This window comes from Mercenaria mercenaria, unplaced genomic scaffold (genome assembly GCF_021730395.1).
Source record: "Mercenaria mercenaria strain notata unplaced genomic scaffold, MADL_Memer_1 contig_3651, whole genome shotgun sequence".
NCBI classification, from domain to species: Eukaryota; Metazoa; Mollusca; class Bivalvia; order Venerida; family Veneridae; genus Mercenaria; species Mercenaria mercenaria.
Window position 1 is genome coordinate 45762 of NW_026461811.1, and position 18986 is coordinate 64747.

Sequence of the window (18986 nt, forward strand, 5' to 3'; positions counted from 1 at the left end):
TGAATTAAAAATTACAAAAAATACCTGTAAAGAAAAATCCCAGATCTGCAAGTATACCTCTGTCAGGTTTTTCATTCACTAGCCACTTAGTTGTTTGATATGTTGATAGTCTTTTTCCATACGCCATATAATCTGCATATCTAGGTACAGCTGGAATAAAAGCAACCGAATCTCTTGACTGACTTGATCTTTGTGTAAATGGTGCATTAACAGCAGACGAACTGATGTGTCCAGACTGATACGAAACACCTGATGGTAAGCTTGTTTCACCACGTCGGGAAAACATCGACTGGGCGCTAACGGCCATTTGCATGCTTGGACAGTCCGTATCGACATCTGTCGCCTGTATAGGGTATTTATCTTCAGCGGTTTGTGGATAAGATGGGTTCTTGTAATTCTGCTTTCCATTTGGAGCTGTTACAAATATTAGGCCATGCTGATGACATTTTTTTGCTTGTACTGTCCTTGGCTTGACAACTTTGATACTTCTGCTGCCTAAAATAATGTGCTCCCGCAATAAATGATGTTCAATGAATGAATGAAATATTAGTAAAAATGAAACAGTCTTTCGATAATTTCAAACGTTTTTTTTTCAGATGTACTTTAATTAAGAAATAATAAATATGTGCCTATATTTTATCAGTTAATAAAATATGGGCAGTCGTTCGGAGTGATTTAATATTCGCATCCGAACGACTGCCCATATTTTATTAACTGATAATTTTTTTTTTATTGGAACATATTTATTATTTCGATTCTAACCACGCAAATTCTTCGCATTTTACAGCACTACATTTTAGCTCGATATGTCATTCGCCTGTACGGAATTTTACAGCTGTAAAAGACCTGTATTTTTGATCAAAATAACAGTCAAGCTTATTCCAAATTTACACCTGTAGATTTTATATAACAACATTGATTTTACAGTTGTAGATTTCAATTTACAGCTGTCAAACGACTGTAAAACAGTTCGAAATATGCAAATGAGCTACACCTGTAAAAAAAGTTACAGCTGTAAAAATGAAAAAAAAATTACAGCTGTAAAAATGCCCCAAAGTTACAGCTGTAGAAATATTATAGGTGTTGAAAAAGAGAGCATTATTTTAAGGGACGAAAGTAGAGGTGCAAAAAGTTTTAGGATGAATTGCAATTCTCTAGATAGGGTAGCAATTACTATGAAAATGGCAAAATAAATGATCTAGTACGTAAAGTGTATGTGGTATGATTACAGTATAGCAACAAAAAAAAATCAAGGGTAGGATACAAAGTAGGACATATGCAGATCTTGTTTATAAAACTTTCTTTGTCAGTCATGAAAACATATGACAATCTTGTAATTATTTCTTTTAAACTTATCGGCTTCAAGTATAGAGTAAACTGTTAATGTATGTACTTATACATGTCCTTTTACAACTATAATAGACAATTAAACATCTGTACTTACTCCATAGCGCTTTAAATTCCAAAAATTTACAAGATGTGTTGTCTGTGTGAATTTCAGTCATATCCCGCCAAAATGCATTAAAGATGGCTGACAATACTCATGTTTCCCTCCAAAAATGTTACAGTTGTAATTTTGAGACATGACCATTTTACAGCTGTAACTTTTAACAGTAAAATTTTTACAGCTGTAAATTGAGACCTTCATATTTTACACCTGAAAATTTCAACTGTATTTCTGATCATTTTTCCACTTACAGGTCTTTTACAGTTGTAATTTCAAAATACAGGTCTTTTACAGACGTTTTACAGCTGTAAAACAGGTTCTTTTTTCGTACAGGTCGGCTGGCCATATGCTATTATAAAAACCTCCCCACGAATGGAAAGCGTTGCATAAAACGGAATTTTTCCGATATTCAACAAATTTTAATTAAAGTATTAAGTAGTTACTGCTGTAAAAATGTTATTTTCTATAACATCTAAGGTCGGATATAGAAATCAGAAGTAAATACTTCGTTCAAAGTTTATATATGCAGTTTCTAAAAATAGTGCACGTCACCTACATGATGGCACTGAAACATACACGCCAGAACATTGCGGCGGCATATAAACACGTAAACACAAGATTGGAACATGAATTATAATTTATTTACTGTCAAAGTAGAATCTAGTTGACATTTGTGGTGCCTAGACAGCGCAGAAATTGTAAACTACACATACGACCAGACATAGATGCACTGGTGTTGAAGTTGAAACTTACCGGGCTGAAACATTTTCTTACGGTAAAATTATAAACAAATAAATTCATCAGTTAGAAATTGTTTGTTTCAGAAAATTTGATGTACTTTTTATTACTACTACATATCACTGAAAAAGTCGAGTATTTAGTCGGTATTTAACAGAAGCAGAGTAGAATCTCACAGTCGTGTTACAATCGTAGCGTGGAATGGAAGAGCTATATTTTATCGTAGATTCATGTATACTTTATTGTATAGGCGATTTCGCTATATGTTTATATAGCAACTGCTGCGGATCGTGTTAGAATTAATGGTATTTGCATAGATGAAATTTATTCCGTTATGTTATATTTCAATAACATGGACTGCACGTTTATTATAAAATCATTCTACCATTTTTGTTTGAATTGTATATAAAGGTAAAATTTCTTGCACTGATATGACCTTTTTCATTATTATAATACGAGGGTCTTGCAAAAAAGGCTGCCACTATAGGCTTCGGAAGTTTTATCCCAGATATTTTTAAAACGCTTCATTGCATTTGAATGGTGTGTCCAATAGCTAACGACACTAGCGCCAGACCAGAAAGAAAATGCCTCTGTACATGTTATACCCTACCCCTAGGTATTCTATAAGAACCATGGTCATGAAGTGGAAAATATACTAACCCGTTTCAATCGCGCATGTCATGCCTAAAGCACGCAGTGCGGTAAATGTGTACTATGGATATCAAACAAGTGGTAATTTATCTTCCATTGTGTACCGGTCGCATTTCTTCAATACTATTTATCTTACAAAAACAACGCGTAGTTTATAGTTTTTTCAACGTTACACAAATGTGATTTGAACGTAGTGAAATTTATTTGAGTCACTCTAGTCACCTCGCTTAGGTCCCAGTCTAGAAGGTGGCATCTCGGACGACAACGATCTTTCTATCGATTCGTTTGTATTCATAATTAGCGTGGGTGCATCACGTGATCGCCCACTGCTGATAACGGAACATTGCCGCAGCTATTTAATTTTGAACAAGAATTTGTCTTTTTTGAGACAGTTATCGTCAGGACACATAAAGCAGCTGAGTATTTGTTTCATTAAAGGGTAACGGTTTGACTTGGCACTGGTGACTGGGTCCATTCTTGTTGCGAGGAGGCGGTGTATCCAGGTACTTTTGTGTGTAAACAAAGGAAGTCGGACTCCGACTCGGAGAACAAAGAACACGATATGGCCTTATCAGTGGCAATTTTTGGCCACAGTTTTGTAGCACGGCTCGAGAAAATGATTGACAAAGGCATGATGCCGCATAATTTAGGTGTTGATGATAAATATTCTATATGGTGCAAGGGAATCGGGGGCCTTTCTTTACGGCGCCGCATTCAGTTGCACTCGCAGGATAGCTTCCTTGCAGGAAGGGATCTAGTCATTATTGACATTGGTTCGAACGATATATCTATTCGTCATTTGTCAGTAAATCAATTTGCAATTAACTTGACAAGTTTTGCAGCATATTTGATTCAAGGTCTTGACGTGAAAAAAAGTGGCTGTATGTCAAATTATTCGGAGGGACGCTGAACCTTTCAGTGGGTATAATGACCGTGTCATTGATGCAAACATTGCAATTGAGGCAGCCATTAAAACGACAGGTCTGCCAATTGTTTTATGGAAACACCGGTGTGGTTTATGGAATCCATCTGGGGATATTTTTGAGTCTGACGGCATCCATTTATCCAAGTCAGTTGGGTATCCAAAATATTTGAGGAGCATCCGGGACTGTATTATTAGGGTGTCGGCATGGAAATTGTAATATCATCATACTGTGTAACTGTGCGTAATTGGGTTGTGCATTTATACTGCGAAATTGCTGACCGACATTTTTGCACAACAATGGCTTTTGTATATTAATAATTATGCTTTTTGAGATATAGCTGATTGCTATTTATTGGGGCATGTGAGCTATGCTTTTATATACATTATAGCTGATTGCTATTTTTATGTGCATAACTGAGTTATGCTCTTATATTTTGAGATATAGCTGATGGCTATTTTGTTGTACATAACCGAGTTATGATTTTTCATTGTGATATAGCTGATGGCTATTTTTGGGTACACAGCTGAGTTGTGTGTTTTCAGTACATTTTAATTGTGCATAATTTTAGTGGGATTCTTGTCGATTTGGGGCGAAAAAGAGAAAAAAAATTAAAATAAAAATAAATAAATAAATAAATAACATATACTGTAGTTTTGAAGTAGTGGTGCAATTGTTGAGGCTAAATAATTCAAGGGGAACAATCCAAAACGCTTAACTACAATAAAGCTGTTGCAGTTATTTCCCTTGCATTTTTTTTTCGTATGTGGGCAGCCAGGCTGTTTGCACATGCAGCAAGAATACGCATTTATTCCTGATCTTATAGAAAAATGAATAAATAAATGAAATAGGTGAACAAATAATTCTACAGGAGGCTGACGCTATGTTGCTATTTATTGTTTATTTTATTTCAGACATGGCGAGTTCAGCTAAGAAAAGACGTGAAGAGAGGGAGCAGAACCTTGTACAGTCAACAGTAACGGCTGTATTAAAAGCACTGAAAGAACAGGGGATTGTTCCTGAAAAAACAGATAATCAGAACAATGAAAAACAAACAAGCAAAAAGGCTGCTCAAAAACAAACACAAAAACACAGCAATAAACATGTTCACGCTGGATAAGTACAACAGACAGACAGTCAAAAACACGCAGGAAGTCACAGTGCAAACTATTAACAATGTCAACGCAAACTCTTCGAGTCAGGGTAAACAGACGGGGGAAGGCGATATCCGTGAAGACATTACAGCCCTACTGACAGGCGGTTGCAATATACATATTCCCTCCCCAGGTATTGTGCCGCAAACGGATTTGTTTGCTTGTGGTGCCGCTCTGGGGTCATTGGTGCCTCTAAAACTTAAACAAGCAATTTGGAACAATGACTTTGTAGAAATGTCTGACATTCTCTCAAAGAAAGAAAATAGAGATCTGAACCTTAAAGTGTCTCCCAAAGGTAGACTGTCACTGGAAGCCCCGGCACCAAAGTCCCAGAACCTTAACATTACACAATGGATAACAGCATTTTTAACATTTATAGATGTTTATGTTCAAAAGCATCCAGCCGAAATTTCTGGTTTATTGGTGTATGTTAATTTAATAAGAGATCTGGAGCGGGTATATGGAGGTGAGGTAGCAAATTTCTATGACCGCAATTTTAGGGCGCACCGCCAACATCAAAATTTACCCTGGGGTCATCTGCAACAAGAACTATGGCTGAAGGCCACCACCTTGATTGCTAGACAAGACGGTCAAATAAGAGCGCTAAAACCAACCAGACCTTGTTTCAAATATAATAAACAAACTGGTTGTTTCGACAAAAACTGCATGCATCCACACATTTGTTCTTTTTGTAGAAAATCACACCCTGAGTACAATTGTTTTGCCAAACAAAGGAGCATGCGTTCTCCACCTCCACCTCCATCTACAAACTCCGGTCCAGTAGCTGTTGGGGTTAAAACGCGTTATTTTCGTCCCAACACCGGCAAAAAGTAATATTTTGGATATCTATTTGGTTGGCTACCCAGAACAGGAAAAATTATTTCTTATAGATGGGTTCAAAGAAGGCTTTAAGATTCCATATCAAACAGAAAAACTACCCGTACCAAAATCTTGTAAGAACCACCCTTCAGTCCTTCAAAATGAAGAAATAACTACACAGAAAATATTATAAGAACTTCAAAATAAAAGAATTTTGGGGCCTTTCGAATCTCGCCCAGAAAATTTGATCTGCTCTCCATTAGCCCTTGTTCCAAAATCTGAACAGGGTAAATTTAGGCTCATACATGATCTTTCTTTCCCAAAAAATAAAGCAGTAAATGATTGCATAGATAGACAGATTACGGAAGTTAGTTACGATTCGATTGATACAGTGGTAGAAAACGTTAAAAAATGGGGTAGACATTGTCTAATGGCGAAAACTGACATTGAAAATGCATTTCGTTTGGTACCTATTCACAAAGAATCACAATTTTTGCTAGGATTTTCTTGGAAATTGGGTAATAAAAACTATTACTTTATTGACTGCTGTTTAGCAATGGGCCTAAATATTTCTTGTCAAATTTTTACAAGATTTAGTTATGCCTTACAATGGGTAATGGAGTCAAAATTCAATGCCACTATGAGCCATATAATAGATGATTTTTTCTTTGTCGGTCCAGCCAATACAGAAGTATGTCACAACAGTTTGTCAACATTTTTAGAAATGTGTAAACATATCAATATTCCTATAAAACAGAAAAAAACGGTTCTACCAACCACTTGTTTAACCATTTATGGAATAGAGGTGGATTCAGATGCTATGGAAATCAGACTACCTGAAGATAAAATTGTAAAAATTAAATCACAACTTCAGTCTATTAAACAACATCGTAAGGTCACCCTAAAACAATTTCAGTCTGTTTTAGGTTTGCTAAACTTTGCCTGTGGTTGTGTAGTCCCTGGACGTGCATTTCTTCGCAGATTGTATGACTTAACAAGGGGGGTATTGAATCCACATCATTTCATAAGGTTAAACACAGAAGCAAGGGCAGACATTTCCATGTGGTGTAACTTCATAGATTCATTTAATGGTCGTTGTATGTTTTTGAGGGATGAATGGATTAATTCGGATGTATTGCATCTAAGTACGGATGCGGCATCAACAATAGGGTGTGCGGCAGTTTTTGGGTCAGAATGGGTAGCAGAAAGGTGGCCAGATCATTTTCATTCTCATCATATTAACATTTTAGAACTTGTTCCTATTGTTATTGCAGTAGAGCTTTGGGGTGTTAAAATGGCTAACCATAAAATAATATTTCATTCTGATAATGAAGCTACCGTTCATGTGATAAACAAAATGACTTCTAAAGACAACATAATGATAAACTGGGTTCGCCATTTAGTTCTTTTATCAATGAAGCACAATATCATTTGTAGGGCATTGCATGTACCAGGCCAAAACAATTTGGTAGCTAGTAGATAGTCTTTCTCGTTTTGAATTTCAGAAAGCTTTCCAACTGGCCCCACACCTGAAGCGCAATCCAATTCCAATCCCAGAACATCTGTGGGAAATTTGACTGCTCAGACCAAAAGCATACTGTCGCACGCCATTAGTGAAAGAACAAAGAAACTTTATCTATTATATTGGAAACGTTATGTTGGTTTTTGTGAAGACAACAATACGCTACACCACCTGCCAGTATCAGTATCAAATTTGTTTTAAATTTTTGGCTAGCCTCATTTATAAAGGGTACAAAAATAATACTGTTGCCGCACATTCTTCAGCTTTAGCGTATATAAATAAAGCTTTTGGGTATGGTGACTTCAGTGGCTCATTCTTGGTGAAGCAATTTTTCAAAGGGGCAAAAGATTTTAGGGATTCTGAGACAGGCGACTCTCGTTTACCAATAACCTATGAAATTTTACGACAGCTTGTCACAGCCTTACCTAAGGTAATACCAAACCTGTATGCACGGGTTGCTTTTGCAACGATGTGTATACTAGCATTTCATGGGTTTTTGAGAATTGAGGAGATTTGTGTGAAACCAGGTAAAATAGAAGACTCAGACTTACAATTTTCTGATGTCAAATTAGTCGACATTGATGGGATAACTGTTGGTGTGGAGCTGCGATTACGGAAATTCAAACATAGTAAACAGGCGGTTACTTTGTTTTTGCCTGTGTACAAGCGCAAGTCATATGTATGTCCGGTAGCCCGCCACACAACTTTATTTGTCAGTTGCTAAGCATGTAACGGGACCTTTTTTTCAATTAGAAAGTGGTACAGCGATAACTTACCGTTTTCAATGATTACCTGAAAGCAGCGATAGGTTTTATAGGTTTAGAAACATCAAAATACAAAGCACACTCCTTCAGGATTAGTGCTGTCACTCATTGTGCTATTCAAGGCTTTCATGAAGATGCAATCAAAAGAATGGGCCGCTGGAAGTCTAGTGCATTACAGAATTACGTTAGATTACCTACCTTAAATCTATAAAGCTGAACTATATGTCTCTGGCTATTCTAAAGGAGGGCAGTACAAGACTGCTCCTGCATGACTAGGTTTAGATGTATAGTTGTATTATGTTCATACCAAGAAGTTATGGTGCTTTATTTTTGGAATATGCAGAATGATTGATATGCATATAGTTTTCGCTAATGTATAAGGGACGGGGGCCAGTATAAGACTGCTCCATAGGAATGATTACCTATTATAACAATTAGTTTGTATTAAGGAGGCCAGCATAAGACTGTTTCCTTAAGATAGATGTGTATTATCAATTTGTTAGTTTAAAGGAGGACAGTACAAGACTGCTCCTTAAGAAATTATTTATTATGAAAAATTTAATGTTGAAAAAGGCCAGTACAGGATTGTTTCCACACAGGAAATTATATGAAATGCAGAAGAAACTGTCAAGTTTTATTGCCACTGATTGTTCAAGTTATCCTGTTTGTTGTACCATAATAGAAATCCTAGTCATTTTTTCATGTTAGTATAGAATTACAAGAGGTCAGCAGAAGTCTGCTCTTGTTTTGGGAACCTAGTACTACACCAAAAAAGGTTTGCCAGTTGCTCTGTTAATTAGTGTTAGGCTACGTGCCATATGAGATTATTATGAGCTTTTCGCACGGCATAATTTTACCTTGTTTTTTATATATACATAGTACTTTTATCTTGCAATTTAGTTAGAAATTTGTTATAATTGACCTACATAAACTAGTCTGGTTTCTGGGGTGGGGGCAACTTGCATTTGCAATCACAAGTTGTTGTGGCGGTTTGGACCCCACGTATGTGTGTTGGTTATATGCAGACATATGTCCGGTGTATATTTTCTATATTTTCGTCATATAAAATAAATGACATTTCCACTGCATATGCCTTGTATTGATTATATCACACATATGAACCAGTAACCAGACTAGTGCCTTGTCTTATTTTAAGGTAGTGGTATCTGTGACAGGAAGGGGTTCAAAAAACTTTCTTGACCTTCCCTGGTGAAGTTCCGTTCTACATTACAAAACCATTCTGATTGGCTGTTGTGAAAATGTATGTAAATCGTCATTTTACTACGCGTGTTCGCTAATATGTGAAAATGCAGCATAAATGTGCAAATTGAATAAAATAAACAGAACAGATGTAGACCAATGTATGATTTCAAATTAAAAATCATATACAAGATGAATTTCATTCATCATTTCGGGTTTTAGTGTAAAATTGTGATTTCTTTTTAATTCTGTTTTTGTTTGTTTACGTTTCGCCTAACATGTGCACACGGTCGTGACCTCTAGACCGGATGTTCATTAGGAAAGGTCACGCAAGTTTTTTCTGTAACGTTGACGAAAGCATAAAATATATTGATAATCTCAGCAATATGGAATATTGAGACAATGTGACTGGTGCACGTTGGAAGATAAATTATCGCTTATTCAATATACTAGGTACTTATTCGCCGAACTGCGCGTTTAAGTTGAGAAATGTACGATTGAAACGGGTTAGTATATTTTCCCGTTCATGAGTCACCATGGTTCTTATAGAATACCTAGGGGTAGGGTATAACATGTACAGAGGCATTTTCTTTCTGGTCTGGCGCCAGTGGTCATATACACCGACGAATTTACTTATCACATTTTAAAATGGACAAAAAGACTGAAATTCGTTGCTATATTACATGACGCATTAGGCTTGAGATAGATTCAAGTAGATATTTGATGAATTGTGTGTTACATACGGACCTCAGGCCATTTTACTAGGCACAGTTTTTAGATGGGTTAGAGCTTTTAAAACTGGGATATGATACCAGTTCTGGTCGGCCTAAAACCTCGGTTACCGAGGCAAACATCGCTGCTGTAAAAGCTGTGGTCGAACAGAATGCGCGATTGTCAGTAAAAGATATAGCCAGATGTACTGGCATATCAAAAGGCAGTGTGCAAACTATTCTGAAAAAGCGTTTGGACCTAAGAAAGGTTTACGCTAGGTGGATACTCATTTGGTCACTGAGGAGCGAAAGGAACAACGCCTAAAATGTGTCCGAGAACTTATGAAAACATACACATACTTGTTCTAAATATCATAAAAGCAGCCATATGAGACGATTATAAATATAGTGCACTCTGGTGTTTCCGAACTAGTTTTCAGAAAATTATCAGTAGACTAACGCTTCAACATTTACAATTTCATTTTTATATTTTTATGAATAGACCATTATATTGCCAATAAAATGACTTTATCAAATCTATGAATATAATATATTTTCCAATCTCCATGAACTTGACTATTTCGAGTATTTATCAACATTGCTGTTATTCTTTTCTGCCTACAGACACTTTAGTGAAATGTACGGTGGCACAGAGGTGACATCCGCAACACTGTATTTACAATGTATATTGTATTTGTATTTACTTAATAACTTGTGGCCACAACTTAGTAAATCGTGGCCACAACTTAGTAAATCGTGGCCTCAACTTAGTAAATTGTGGCCACAGTTTAGTAAAGTGTGGCCACAACTTAGTAAATTGTGGCCACAATTTGATAAGTTGTGGCCACAATATAATAACTCGTGACCATGACTTATATTAGCCAATCGAAACTATAAATAGATGGATAGACGGGCGGACGGATGAATAGATTGGATGGTACCTACGTACTTACCTATTTATTTAAAAATAGCATCTCCAGTCAAAATATGGCAATCTTATATTGTGTATAACGCTTGAAAAAAAAATACAAACCCACAGTTGTTTCAGACAGTTTAAGTTTACAAAAAAATATTTTTATTTTTTTGTCAGAATATATTTGTTGTCATCAGTTAAGACTGATTCAGATCAAACACTTATATTTTGTTCTGATCTTTATATCATTCAGCAGGCCCGGATTCAGGCCTGGGCCGAGGGCCCTGTGCCCCACACCCCCAGTTTGCTGAGAAGTGACCTATAGTCATCAAAGATGCACCCAACGTTTTTGGCAAAGAAATCGTACTTTCTCAAAATTTTGACCCAAAACGCACCAGAGACCACCATTTCATACCTATATTTCAAAATTTTCCAGGGGAGAGCCCTCTGAGTCCCCTAATGACAGGGATAGTCCCATACATCAAAATTTAGACCAAAAAATGCACTAAAGCCCAGCTTTCATACCTATATTTCAAACTTTTCCTGGGGGACAACCCCCTGACCCCTCTAAAATGTGGGGAATACTCCTCCAGTACCTCAAAATCAAGACAAAAATAATGCACTAGATGCCACCATTTCATACCTGTATTTCAAAATTTCGCAGGGGGTTAGTCCAAATAATAAGACGTTTCGGGACAGCGTGGTAACATGTCGCTGTCTCCGTCACTTCCAAACTTATTCTGCATATTTTTGTTAGGAAATCCCTAATGAAATCCGTTGGGAACGTTTTCTGGTACATGTACAAAGTATTTGTAATGATTACATCTCTGATAATGATAAAGCATAAAGTTGCCTCGCTGACATTTTTGAATGTATATTTGCAAGTTAGTGTCATCGGCAGTCTGTTTTTACTGAAACCGGTGTCAGGGTAGATATCTCCTCGCACCTGTCACGACATATTTTCGAAGATTTAAGTCTCTTATTTAAGATTATGAATTAAATTAAATTAAACACATAAGTTTCTATATGAATATTAAAGTCTGACCAGTATATTATGACTTTTTTGGATTTTTTTAATGTCTTCGTTTTACTAACATTAAAATGCAGATACGGGTAAGGCTTAGTGGGATGACAACTATAAAATATCAGATCATAAAATAAGTCATACCGATTTAAGCCAAATGAGTAAGACTAGCCCCTGACCCCCGATAAAATGAGGGGAGTACCCCTCCAGTACCTCGACATTTAGACCAAAACATGTACCACAGGCCAACATTTCATACCTGTATATAAAAAGAACTTTCAGGGAAAGACCCTACTCTTCCCCCAAATACGGACAGAGGCCCCCGTACCTACCCCTCTCGACGCTATGCACCTCGTTTTTGTTCTAAACTGGTGACCCCCTCCACTACCTCCCAATCAAATATTTCTGGATCCGGGCCTGTACGTGGTTAACTGACATTGTTTATTTATAACGTAATGACTGTCTAAAAATAAATAAATGACGTATATTTGTCTTGTTTTTCAAAACAAATTATGATAAAATATGGTACTATTTATCTGAAAACGTGCCACTTAGCTGATTCTGTATAAACACTAGAGTGAACCAAATACACTAAAAAAATATTTTCATTTTATTTACTGATCATTGTTACAACGATAAATGTGTTAGTCTATATCGAAAGTAAATAATAAACGTGTATCTTTCTTTTTCCTAAATTTTTAGTACAGTTTCAATTTATTGACTCGTCTGCCGAATAGGAAAATCTCCCTTATTTAGGTAAGAACCAATATCGTACTGAATAACACTACCTTAATAGCGGACTGTTCCATTATCGATAGTACAAAAGTGTGAATGATTATAGACCTTTTTACCCAAGTTACGGTTACTATGCGACTTCCACGGATGTTTTGATTTTAACGCGCATGTGCTCTTTACGTGTGGCAAAAAAACTCTCAACGATAAGAAAACCTACACAAACTCATCATTTTATTACGAATTGTTTTACCACTATAAGGTTGATTTCAGTCAAGTAATTTATTATACAGTATGCTTTGATTAAAGCCATGAATGTTTTTAATCATATCTTACCTGGAAAGCCTGCTTTATTCATATTTTCGTCAGAAAAGAACAAGCATTTCCAGTCCATTTCCACACATCATACTAATATAAAACTTGTTCCTTACATTTAAAAATGTCATATTTTTTCATTATATCTATTTTTCCCACAACTTCAAATAGTTGTTGTATATATTTTTCTCCGACCTGAATGATATCTACATACATGGGGTTCGCAGCTCCATGTCACTGAGGTTGCTGTTTTAAGTGATCTACCGGAAATCGTTACGTAACTATTATGCAAATGACATGATAAAACATAGGACATCGTGGTAATAAAGATCCTTTCAGGGGTGTCCCCTAATTAGAGCGGATCATAAAATTTACTGAAGCATATAAGATGGCTTTGATGTGATGTACTTTAATGCATTCGGTCATCAATGCCATAATATAAGAACAAACTCGGATTAATATATCACGTGGCGGAGCCGTTTTGTGAATCAAAAATAAACATTTTACGAGGTACCTAGTATTTTAAGTTCTATAAGAATATATTTTGGAACTTTAATGGACATTTTCATTTAAAACTATAAAAGTGTAGTTACAAAAATCTAAATTCGTAAGTTATGAATCAAATCCAGGACTATAACTACACACTGTAGGAAAACACCTAATATAAATCTCTAAATTTTTATTTCTTATGTTTACATCCTAGATCATTTTCATATCGAAAATGTATCGTGAACAGAAGTCATTGTCCGTAATTTAATAGAATAATTATGATAAACTTGAATTCCGCAAAAAATAGAACAGAGTAAGAGTGTAAATGTAGAACACCCCTCCCCGCTACACGCACCCACTCTATTAAATCTGACCGCGTCCGAACCAGTTCAATAGTGTCATATAAAAACTTTCAAATTCGAAGAATCAATAGAAACAAAAAATAACAGTTTTAAAATGATTATTATTATATTTATGATTTTTATTTATTCATTTTTTTCTTTGAATTCGGAATGAATTAATCAGCATGATTGGATAAAAAAATCAAAGGCTGAATTTTGTTATTTTCAACTGCGACATTTAATTTTATTTTAAGTATCATGTAAGCTAATTGCGACATGTTGTAAGTTATGTCAGATCATGTTAAGAAATAAAAAAAAACTATCAATTCATGGAAAATACCTTTTTTTTATTTTTCTTAACCTGAATTTGTCGAGAACAACATTGCTGAAAGAAAGTTTATTAATCCAAAATCATCAAAGATAATGCGCATTAGTTAAACTATATCAGCTGTGGGTTTGCAAAGATCTAAATAGATATTTTCCTTTGTCATTCAGTGGATATTTACTATAAAACAAACTTATTATTGATCGAATAGATTGAAATACAGTATAACTCTAACGTAATTTATATTGTGCAGTCATGTCTTTTTGCCCTACGTAGAGTGCGCATGCGCGAAAATTGTTTCCCGTTGCTAAGGAATTAGCACGGAGTGAAAAGGTCTATACACTTCACCGATATCATATTGCCTAATGCAATACTTCACGTAACATAAAACTATATACATTTGTGTACCTAAATGCAATCTTTTCAAGAAGATTGGAGTCTCAGTAATCATCATGTTGTTAACTATGTACATTTACTTACTTCTATCCGCAAAATTAGACTGGTTTATTTTTCTACTACTACAACTTGGGCTGATACTATGCAATAATTTCACCATTGATTTGCTGTCTATCCGTCTTAATTTCCACTGTTTAGAAATGATATTCCTTTTCACTTTCGATTCAGCCACTGCAATTTCTTCTGCTTTGTTAAGCAACATTGTTTTACGGCCAATTTTAATAACAGTTATCCTTCGCTGTTCTTTGAACTTTTGTTCAAGACTCAAACTGTCGGTACAAAGTTTAGCACAATTTCTTAGAACATTCTTTTCAAATGTCGATGAGAACGGTGATGCGCACATCATAATACGATTCTGTGAGATATTGAAAAGTGTTGATACATTTTTATATCCTGGTTTCACGATCAGGCTAAACAAATCTTCCACATCATCAGTACATATATCCGCACGAAAAACTATTTCAGTCACCATTTTGTTATTGTCCTAGATTAGTTTTTTCTTTAACAATGGAGTTGTCACTCGTGTAACTCGATCATGGAAGTTTGCCAAATAATGATATTATTTCACACTGAAGATAATCAATATCCATTTACTTTAAACCTATTATAATTGAATCTAATATTAAAATGTTTAACTTATCTTAAAAGTATGTACAGTCGTGAATCATTGATTCGCAATAAATAGTTAAACTTGGAAACCCAAAAACTTGATATGCCCCAAAAATAAAGTGCGTTTATTTATCTGATAAGATAGACTACATTTATTCGACGCCGCCAGAAGGCGGTGTCGAGTATATGGGATATTTTGGACCCTGTAAAGATGGTAATGAATAATTTCGGAATGATAAACTGAACACAGTGAATAGTTTGTAAAAGGACACACGATACTGCACAATAGATTTTAGTGAAGAAACAAAAAGAAATGGCAAAAAAAAACAAAAAAAAAAAAACATAAGAAATGTATGTAATGCAACTTATTATGTGATATAAAACAATGTTATCTGTCTTTTCTCTCTTTATTTGTAGAGCAGAAAAATATTTTTTTTTATAATTTCGTCAAAATGTTGAACCGATTTATTGACAAGGGAGGTTACTCTGTAAGTCAAGTTTTCTATTTCTGACCTAAGCATTACCTATTTACCTATCTAATTTTCTATAACTAGAACACACCGCAGATATACCATACTGCAAAGCGCGAGGTGTATTGCGGACAAGGGAGCCAATCTGACTAAAGTACCCGATCTTCTAAACGAAGATCTGAGAACGACCCATTCACATTCGTCTTCTGTATATTTTGGATTTCCAAGATTGCTATTTTTATTTTCGCAAATCTATTTTTGTTTGAACCAATCAGACAACTTGTTCGAATGTCAAAGAGTAAGAAAAAATTGCAGTTATTCCAGGGCTCGAACCCGAGACCTCTCGCTTACAGAGTAAGTGCGCTACCGACTGAGCTAACCGGCTATCTGCCATCTTTCGACATAAAAATTGTTGATATCAAATACCAAAGCTTTTTAAAGCTTGCAGAATGTTGTAAGTTAACTTTTGATTGGCTAGCGGAAGGGTTGTCAGAACGAGGCCATCAATAGCTCGTTGTCAGATCCTATGCGTAGCGTAATAGGAGATGTACTTTAGTCAGATTGACCAGGGAGCGTTCATGTATTTTACAATAAGTAAACTTCGAAGAGAATATTAAAACATAAAAATACGGAAAATTACACTTTGCCTGCATAAAATTCATTGAAAAAACATATTAACAAAATAAATAAAGGAATCAATATGCATATATAACATATATTGTATTATGTGCTAATGTTGATCATTTGTAACCAGTCAGAATAACCAAACTAATAATTAGGTGATTTCTCATTTTGCAATAAATGTACTTCAGACACAACACTTGGCGGCGTATTTGATGCCTGCATCAATGAATTTCCTTGTTTGTTAGTTCATAACTAGAAGTAGTTCCGACATTGTAAGCGAAGGTAACGATTTACTAACAAGCGGTTATGCATATTCTTTATTTGGATAGCGCCTTTACTGTTTTAACATGAAATTTAAAGTACTATGGAATTTTTAAATAATTTTTATTATTCTCCAGAAACGTATCAGCAGCCACAATTCGTGACCTGCGTAAAGGTTATCAGTTAAATTAATTTTGAAAATCGAAAAGTTGTTTAAAAGCCGAAATACTTTTTCGGCAAATGTTATTAACCGCATATCATTTACTCATACATAAGATAATTAGGAGAACCGAAAGGAAAATGTTTGAGGAGTAAGTGCTTTTTCTTCCCAACAACATAACGCGACTTTAGCATACATAAACTTTATCATAGTGACCGTGGTCAAATATGTTTATAATAGTAGATTGCGGTAGGTAGCTGTTTTAAGAATGTATGAACTTGTACAGCCTACCTTTCCTTTTTATCGAAGGCCATTATCAGCTTAGGATTTTTGTCCCATTTTGCCTGTGACAGCTTTGTTTCTTTAAATATGTGAGAGGAGAAGTTGATACTGCTTTAAATGCTGCAAAATCATTATAGAGATTTACTATGCAACTGCAGTGGATATTTTCTTTGTTCTTCAATTTACTTCATAAACAATAACATATTTTATTTCGCTTCAGTTTTACTGTGAAACAAAATGCAATAATCTAATTGCATATACATACTCTTTCAAAATGAGGTGAAAATATTCGTTATGTCGGAAAATGAACAGAAGACACATTTTCTTTCACAACTCTGATATACATAATTTCAAAAGCTTGAAACAAGCAATTCAAATGATGACCTTTGACTTTAAATATTTTGAAAACAAATCTCGAACACAGACTATCGGTCAGTATTTCGCCAAAAATCGCATTAAACGCTGCGATCTGCAGACTTCCTAAGTAAGACCAGTATGCCGAATAAAATACACTGTTAATCTCAGATGCAGTAAATAACATTAACATGGAAAGGACGCATAGACTTGGAAATAAATAATGATAGTATAAAAACCAGACCCATCATTATAAAGTTTTATAATTAACCAGATAAACTATTTACGACAAGTAAATTTGACGAATTGGTATCCCCCAACGAATAGGTTTGTGGTGAGGAATGGCAAAGAATATATCCGGCAAAAAGTTAAGGGTATTACTAAGAAGCAAATAATTTCATTAGTCTAAATCAATTGAACAGAAAACGAATGTTTAAAGTGTACATAATAAATGTATGTTACGTTGATCCTGACTAAAGAAATTATTTTGAATGGAATATGTTTACTGTAATAAGCTTAGCTTTTAGAATTAAATGGAGTTATTTGAAATGTGAGCTTGAAGTGTAACTAGAATTAAATATTGTCTTCGAGTAGTTTGGCACCAAGTGTTGCTGTTTCACATGTACATTTGAACTTAAAAGAACAGATGTCCACAATCAAGTAAGATATGTTGAACACATGGCTGGCGGCGGGGTGGGTGTGGTTACAACTTCACATGTTGAAAGGTTTGAACATTTTTTAAAAACAGGAATGGAAAAAAACATTTTTTAGGTGGGGGGGGGGGGGTGTTGAACGGGTGAGGGTACAAAACTTCACATGTTGATTATAAATATTGATGGAAACTTAAAATTGAAAAAAAAACTGTTCGGAGGGGGGGAGGGATGCATGATCGGGTAGGTGGGCATAACTGGGTGGAGGAGCCAGGTGGGGGAACAGTATAACTTTGCATGTTGATAAATATTCATGGAAGGTTTGAAAAAATCTGAAATAAGGAATAAAAAAATTGGGTGGGGGCGGAGGTGTGACCAAGGCAAGAGGGCGACCAGGTGTGAGTACACAACTTCATGTTTATAATAAATGTTCATGGTGGAGAATGAAAGAAGTTTAATGAAATTCTACCAAATGGTAAGTTTGTTATGTACAAATATGTGGATTTTTAAACAATTAAAGGGCAATAACTCTGAAGTTACTGAAGAAATCCGGACGAAATTGTGTGTGCACAACCGCATTATAGTGATCTAAATTGAGTTTAAGTTTAATAGTTCTAGGTCAAATATATCACAAGTTATGAAACAGAAATTGCCATATTTATAGTACTCTATATAGTTAACACTAGAAAATTCTAAGGGCTATAACTCTCGGGTTACTTAGGCAATCTGACTAAAACTTGACGGGCCGCATAACCTCATAGTGGTAAAGATGTATATGAAGTTTTATTTAAATATTCCCAACCACTTCCTAGATATGGCTCTGGACGGACGGACAACGCCAAAACTATACCCCACGACTCCGTCGGGTGATAATAAAGGAGAAGGTCTCTGATTATGCAAAATCTCTTCAACCCTGGACAGCTTCTCAAGGAATTTCAGCGGATTCACTATGGGTCAGTCAAAAGAAGCGAGCCAGCAAACCAATACTAGTCAGATGACGGGCCCCAACCAACACAGCCAGGGGTACAAGTTAACAATCATATAGGAGTGTCG

At 35.4% G+C, this 18986-nt stretch overlaps 1 protein-coding gene across 1 annotated transcript in view; it reads right to left on the bottom strand.

The window, feature by feature from the left end:
• The window catches only part of LOC123544126 (E3 ubiquitin-protein ligase XIAP-like), a 33848-nt gene extending 18684 nt beyond the window's left edge, over window positions 1-15164 (bottom strand). The window contains exons 1-2 of the mRNA XM_053534392.1: window positions 14548-15164; window positions 25-495 (exon numbers count right to left, since the gene is read on the bottom strand). Of these exons, the coding sequence (XP_053390367.1) occupies window positions 25-495; window positions 14548-14995 (919 nt within the window). The 5' untranslated portion in view covers window positions 14996-15164. The remainder of the gene's footprint in view (window positions 1-24; window positions 496-14547) is intronic.
• Window positions 15165-18986: the final 3822 nt, after the last annotated feature.